At 44.3% G+C, this 7,639-nt stretch overlaps 1 protein-coding gene across 2 annotated transcripts in view; it reads right to left on the bottom strand.

Annotated features, from left to right (window-relative positions):
* Nucleotides 1–299: 299 nt before the first annotated feature.
* The window catches only part of LOC147019802 (latent-transforming growth factor beta-binding protein 2-like), a 99,850-nt gene continuing 92,510 nt past the window's right edge, over nucleotides 300–7,639 (bottom strand). For both annotated transcript variants that reach the window (XM_085894541.1, XM_085894540.1), the window contains 3 exons: nucleotides 1,153–1,320; nucleotides 900–1,049; nucleotides 300–801 (listed from right to left, as the gene is read on the bottom strand). In XM_085894541.1, the coding sequence (XP_085750667.1) occupies nucleotides 629–801; nucleotides 900–1,049; nucleotides 1,153–1,320 (491 nt within the window). In that variant the 3' untranslated portion in view covers nucleotides 300–628. The remainder of the gene's footprint in view (nucleotides 802–899; nucleotides 1,050–1,152; nucleotides 1,321–7,639) is intronic.

Here is a 7,639-nt window from a genome sequence, read left to right as displayed (position 1 = left end):
CCAAATTCCAAATGGCTGTATTGATTTAAAGGGTGCGCCGGATCAGCTGCACAGCTACGCCTCCAGAAATGATGCAAACAAGCATCGGGTGCTGCGTTTGCAAGAATGAAGAGAAAGCAGAATTGGGGGTGGTGAGAACAGTTTGGGTTTGAACTGGGGGCGGGGGGAGGGAGGGTTGGGGTCAAAATTATTTTCACCATTATTCGTGTGCATGCATCTTGGACAACTCTCACATGGAGATGCAGAGCAAAGGTTTAACTGAAGTGCTGCACACAATGAGCGAGTATGAAAGAATAAAATAACCAAACACAGTAGTATTTATTAACAAATGGAAAATACATAATCACAGATATCACAGTGTCCCTTTGTAAGGCTCATACCCAGCTAATTTACAAACCACCTCAAACAGGTCATGTTTTGTTTCTTAATCAAACACCCAGTGCATCACCTGTAGAGTATGGTGTGACTCCAGTAAAGACTACTTAAAATACAACACATGGATGTGAGGAGAGAGCATCATTGGCCAAACTATAATACTGTACAGGAACCAGTCCTGCCATCCATGAGTCATCTTCCAGGAAATTAATACTTTGGTTTGCTTTAGACACTCCTATTTTCTGCTTTTTGCTTAACCGTCCTGCTGTCTGATGGTGTGCCACGTACTCGGATCGGGAACACACTGAGGAGAATCAAAAAGTACCTGCGTGTATCCCCAATCACAGACACACTGGTACGAGCCTTCCGTATTGAGACATCGCCCGTGCATACAGACGGACTCCATTTCTGCACATTCGTCTACATCTAGGAGGAAGCACAATGAAAAGTAATGAGTATCATCTCATCAGGACCACAAAAAAGTACATGTAGGTTCTGATGATAATTTCAGGCTCTGGTCTTACCAACACAAATGACTTGGACCAGGTTCAGGTGGAAGCCGTCGTAACAATCGCAGGTGAAGCCATCGGGGACACGGACACACCGGCCATTTTCACAGCCATGGGCAATACCACACTCCTGAGCCTGCAGACCTGCCACTTCATCTGTTCGTCCTGCCATTGTCAAAGATCAATAAACACCAGTTGCATTATCTCAGGTCTCGACAGAATTTAATAGTATAACTGAGGTGCTGACACAGAATGACTTCTCTCTGACCTTGCACAATATCTGGAAGATAAACAGAACCCTGAGGAACTTCAGACCGTGGTCGTTGATGAATCGGCTGAGGAATGTAATGAAGACCTTGCTGAGGGCCAAGTGCAACATCCTCATGCCTTGGGTGGCCCAATCTCCACTTGGGGTTGCATAGCAGAGCAAAATCCTCTGGAGGGCAGGGAAACCGAGGCTAATTTACTGAGAAACCGAAAGCTGGTGCAACGATCGACAACGGCGACGTGGACGGAATTCGTGTCAGCAATACTCGCCTCTCACAGCAACACATTTCAAGCAATTTCAGGCCTTTTCCATTTTAGGAAATAAGGAAAATGTAATGTTCAGTGTGTGGCAAGCCTGACCTTAGTGGTCCAAGTTATAGGATCACAATAAATGGTGGCACACAGGTGCCTGGTGTTGGGTGTGCCCGCATTTTCTTTGGCTCTCGTTTCCACACACCCAAGAACCCTGCCGTATTGGTTCAAATCCAACATCAACATTGCCCTTGAATGCAATTTTTAAAAATACCAAAAAGTGCTTGTGGTGCTTTTCTTACTTTCAGTTCTCTGAACAGCTTTCAAGAGCAGGTGTCTGTAGGCAAACAATTGTGAGCATATACGTTTCACCTTGCCCCACTTCCTGCTTTTATTTGTTTTCACAAATCTATTCCAATGTAGAAGTTGCCCTGTCAATATGAGCCTGCTCCCAACTGGCAGGATCACTTTAATACTGTTTGTGTTTGGAGTTGTAAACAGCCGCGGTCAATAAGCCAGTGTGATTATCTGCAGCTGCCATCGTGGGTGAGGTACATGAATTGGTTTTTGAGATTATAAAGCTATCCTTCATCTCTGCCATTCTCTCCCCATTTGTAAACACATTACTTGTTTCTTAACTAGGTTTCGATCGGCCTAATTCAAATCTGTATTTCAAATATAGCTTGTTTTTCTCTTTCTAGTGCCTTTCGCAACGACATATCAAATTATTTCCAACAAAGATGACCACTAATTATTTAATGGGTTCAAATATTCCCACCTCCTTATGGGGTCGACTGGGAAAAGTCTTTCTTTCAAGTCCTTCACGAACTGGCTGGTCAGATCGGGCGTTCGACGAGAGCAGATTTTGGCAGGAATGTCTAAATTATTCAGAGTGCCAGTGATAAGTGAGACAACTGGTCCGACGGCACGGTGCACAGGAAGCACATTTTCCTTCAAGCTGTCTATTCTGGGTTTTATTCTGACCTGATTATAAACTGTCAGATTGGTTATTTGCAGGCAGGACATCACATAACGCCGTCCCTCGAATAGACATTCAGCCAGGTGTCCCATCTCCTAGCATTAGCCGGTGGATGTCAAATATCCCATGGTGTATTTTGAGAAGGGTAGGTAGTGGGTGCTTTGTTGGAAAACGATTGAGTAAAAGAAGACAGCAAGGCCCCTGTCTTTCTTCAACACCTTGATGTAGTTGAGAACTCTGCTTGGCTTTGGCTTTCCGTGTTTCGGTGTCCAGAGTACAAGATTGCAAACAGGTTCGTTTTTGCAGCGGTAGCAGTGCCCAGCAATCCTGAGATGTCTTCTTCTAATTTTAACTGACGCTACTATACAACCATGAAAACAAAGGAAAGAAAAATTGAAACGATGCAAAATAAAGACAAATAAATGGAATTTATAAACAAGTCAAAGGAGAGGAAATGTCAGAAGAGAATAAAAGAGGAAGAGGAAGGAAAACACAGCAGTAAAGGTGGTAATAAGTACAAGTCTGGTTGTGGAATGGGAGGGTTTTCAAGATGCGACAGTTACAGTTCCACATTAGCCACAGCTTCTCTGGCTACGAGGGACACGAGGGAAGAATGGAGAACCAGAACTTCAGAGATGACAGACAAAGGTGGAGATAGATATCTGGATTCCACACAAGGAGAACTGAACTAAACATGCACTTTGCAGCAGACATCGAAATGAGAACGATAGTCACGAACTCCATTAAACACAGGCAGACAGAATGGCATAAAATTTTGTGAAGTTTGAGAATTGAAGAATTATCACTGCCGACTCCTCAGGGCTACAGCACCCCCCCTCCCCCAGCATTCAAATGACCGGCATTATATGCGAGTTCCAAAAGATCAGAGCCCAGGAAACATGGTCAGAGATTGCCACAGATTCGAAACATGTCCGTGGACCTCAAGCACCCCCGGCCCATCCGCACTGGATCCGGACACCGCAAACAACAAAAGAGAAAGGAAAATAATTTGGGAGGAGAGTGGAGCAAGGAAGGGGAAGGGATGAAAATGATCCAACCACAGACACAGGTTTGAAGGATCGCGCTCTTATACGAGTGTGATGAACCATCCCAGGAATGGGTTCAATCATCTCGCTCGAAAAGACGAGCACTCCTTCGTTCAAATGTCGAGCAGCGACTCCATCTCCCAAGTCACGTGCATTTATCGAGGGCCATACTGCCTTGTTGACTGGTTCCCTTTAACCCACAACATGTCAGGCATCAACCACAGTTTGATTTATCTTATTCCTTCTCCAATTTTCACTGTCATCCTCAAAAGATCACTTTTGTACAGCACATCACATCACACATGCTACCACAAAGAGCATTTACGGCCCTGCCTAGAGGGTGTGGCATAGTACCTTCCTAGAAGGTGTGACATAGCCTTCCAATTGCCCCATGTACTATCTAGTCCCCGCAAGTTAAATCACAATCCGAATGAAACTCAGAATCCTTGGGATGAATTTCAATGATGCATTCACCATCATGATCACGTGCTCACTTTTCCTCATGACATAGCATGACATTTACTTAATACAAAAAAACTATTCTAACATTCTGCTCCTGGACTCTTAAATACAATTTTTTTGCTTTCCTTGTGTTCATGAGGCATATAATTGGAATCCATCCATCCATTGGGACCATACTCTGTGTGGAGTGTTGGTGCTGCCTAAGCAGTCCACTTGGTGATTGGGTACAATCCTGGAAGGGTCGCCACCCTGATGAAGGATACCAGCAAGCTGGCACTCATTTTGCCGACCTCAGAAGGATGACAGGCAGAGTCAACCCCATCTGGTATTAATTCAACAGCCGAGGGGGATCGTAAGCCCACAACCCTAGAGGGGCAGGGGAGGTTGGAGTGCACCTGCTTGCCCACCCTCAAAGCATTCAAAATATACCCTTTCCCACTAAATATTTTACCCACGGGTATAGTACTTTGTGTTGTCCATCACGTTGTATTGAAGCAGGTGAGTAATGCAAACTTAATACTGCAACAAAAAAATCCCAGGGGATAAGGGGAGGAATTAATTATGGAGAAGTTATTTATTTCCTTAAATATACGTGTATACAGCAGACAGGTGTTTTGGCCTTCAGGTGAATAGGAATAGTCAGTGTCGATAGTGTAATAAGCGTTTTCCCCACACTCATCTTCCCCCACTCCCTCAATCCCTCTCAAATCAATACCCCCTTCGATCGGTCATCCATTGGATGCTTGGCTCGTGCCGTGTCAAATGAACTATGAAAGATCAAAGTTCATTTGAAATCACTGCCCACCTTCACTCTTTCATTCCTTTTTTTCCCACCTTTGGAACAAACTCCCACACTCTCTTCAATCCCACTCCCCCCTCTAGGTCGACAAAACAGCTGCTCACCACCATCTCTTATCTTCCTCCATCCAAAACCATGATCTTTACTACCCCTACTAATCCACCCGAAACCCACCTCCTTGAAATTCTCTACTTTCCTTCCTGAAAGTACCTGGAGTGTCCATCTTGTTTACCTTGTGTACCCTGCCCCATCCCTCTCCCTTCCTTCATGTCTCTGTTCCACACTGTTTTTTCCTTCCCTCTCACACCCCTCTTGTCTCCTGCTCCCCTTGTTGTACGTTCCGTGTGTTAGCTCTCATACAAGCTTCGACAGTGTATGCAAAAACATTTAAAAAGAGAAGCAAACTCTGTTGAAGGAAAAATTTCAAATTTTGAAAGAGGCGGGCTTGGGGGTGGGGGGTTAATAGGGGTAGAAAATATCATGGTTTTGGATTGGGGGTGTTCTGAGATGGTGAACAGCTGTCTTGAAGACCGGGAGGGAAGGATGAGATTGAAGAGAACTTGGAAGTTGATCCCACAGGTGATAAAAAAGAGGAACGAATTAGATGGGGCGGGGTACACAAGGTAAACAAGATGAATGTCGGTACAACAACAGGCAAGAGAAGAGAGTTGGTGGATACCATGACGAGAAGAAAAGTTGATATCTTGTGTTTACAGGAGACGAAATGCACTGGGAAGAGTACAAAAAAAAATGAGGAGAGGACTACAAAGTGTTTCACTGCGGAGAACAGAGAAAGAGCAATGGAGTTTGAGTCATGTTGAAGGAGGAATGGAAAGGGAAAGTATTGGAGGTGAAGATGAGTAGTGAGGAGGTTGATGGCAGAGAATGGACTGGTGAATATAATTTCAGTGTACATGCCACAAACAGGGTGTTAGACCAGGAGAAAGAGGTCTTTACAGAGTAATTAGAAGACCTCGTGAGGAGGGTACCTCTAAAGAGAATGTAGTTGGTATAGTTGGTGCAGATGTAACTGGCCATGTAGGACAAGTAGTAGGTGGATATGAATTCGAACATGGAAGAATGGACACGGCAGGAGAAATGAAGATGGGGAGAGGATTCTTGAGATTGCTCAGAGCCTTGAGCTATTCTTGTGAATACAGGGTTCAGAAAGGAGGAACATTTGTTAACCTACAAAAGTGGAGGTAAGAGTAGCCAGATTGATTACAACTTGGTCAGACAGGGTGACAAGGAGGACGTTATACATTGCGAGGTTATACTGGGTGAAGCAGGGGTGAGTCAGCGTAGCCTGATAGTAATGGATAGGAAGTGGAGAAATAAAAGATAAAGGGCGAGTATGAGAATGGGGAAGATGAAACTGTGGAATGTGACAGGAAGAAAACTGGTCCTCGTCAAGGAGGAACGAGGAAGTACAAGATGCGATTAAAAGGAAGAAGTAGGTACTGTATATAAAGAATGGGAAAAATACAGGAAAGGTTAAGTTCAAGCAAGAGAGTGGTATGGTGAGGCAAAGAAAACAGCAGGCAAGGTAAGATGGAAGCATCACAAGAATGGTATGATAATTTGGAAGCACTCGAGGGTGAGAAAACTATCTACACAATATCAAGAGTGAGGCAGAAGCAAATGGAGGACTTGTAGCGGGGGGGGGGGGGGGGGAGAGGAAGAGTGTGTGTCATAAAAGATGATGCTGGTCTCAGATAGCACATAGAGAAAAGGAAATTAAGAGAAGGTGGAAAGAGTACTTTGAAAGATTACTCAATGTCGAAACTGAAAGAGACAGACAGACAGACCGACTGACCCTGACGGAAGCATAGGAAACTGAGGGGCTCGCGCAGGAGGTTCAAGAGGAAGAGGTTAGAGAAGCAATAGAAGGTGAAAAGAGGAAAAACCTGTGGACCATCTGAAGTTGCGGTCGAGTTTTTCTTTTTGTACACAGAGTCCAGTCTCGGGGAAGAGCTGAAATACAGAACAGATCAGGATGAAACATAACAAAATTAACAGCAGAAAGAGAGGGGGGGACATCACCAGCAGGGCCGATGGAGAAAATAGATGGAACGGACAATAAGGGGTGTGTGGGTAAGGTTGAGGGGTAGAGAAGAATGTAGGGGGTGGATAAGATGGATACAGAAGCAATTTTTGTGGGAGGGGGATTAAAGAGTGTAGAAAATATCATGGTTTTGAATGGAGGATGATTTGATATGGTGGTGAACAGCTGTCTTGAATACCTGGAGGGTAGAATGAATGTGAAGATAATGTGGAAGTTGGTTCCACGGGTGAGGAAAAAGAGGAACAAATGAGTGGAGGTGAGTGGTGGTTCTGGAAAGGCCCTCAGCCCCGTCATCACGAGGACAAGTCAGGTACATAAGTGTCTTGAGTGATGTTTCATGGATTTTGATAAACGATACATTTTGAAGATTATCGACTTACATGTATTTTTTTTCAGGCTAACAAGTCGCATTCATCAACAATGTGAAGTCTCTGTTAATAGCAATGAGTGACAAAGGAAAGCCCTTCATTGATGCCAGTTGTGATATCCTCGTCCTCGGCACATGAGAGGTGGTAAATGCAGCAGTTGCTGCATCTATTCTCACAAGATGGAGTGACTTGGCGATGATCAGCGAGACGAGTTCTTCAAGACATGACTGGTGGACCGAACAACTGCACTTGATGAGACAAAAACAAAGAATTAATTGCATCTTTTCAGCCAGCCTCCTGAGAAGAAGTCACATACAAAAGAACAACTGTTGTCCTTGAAACATGACCACAGTTTGTCTTCAACGTTGTACATTGTCGGTCAAGTACAGGATGGTGACCTTGAAGACTTTTCCCATCATGAGAATCAACCATTTCCTCCATCATTATCTGACTATGGCAACATCAGAATAGGTGCAAAATCGGATCTGCTTCAATGCCTTGAAGATATGGTACCACA

Source organism: Eptatretus burgeri, chromosome 9, assembly GCF_056783735.1.
Source record: "Eptatretus burgeri isolate ZD-2024b chromosome 9, Ebu_testis_v1, whole genome shotgun sequence".
Classification (NCBI taxonomy): Eukaryota; Metazoa; Chordata; class Myxini; order Myxiniformes; family Myxinidae; genus Eptatretus; species Eptatretus burgeri.
This window is presented reverse-complemented; position numbering and strand designations above follow the sequence as displayed.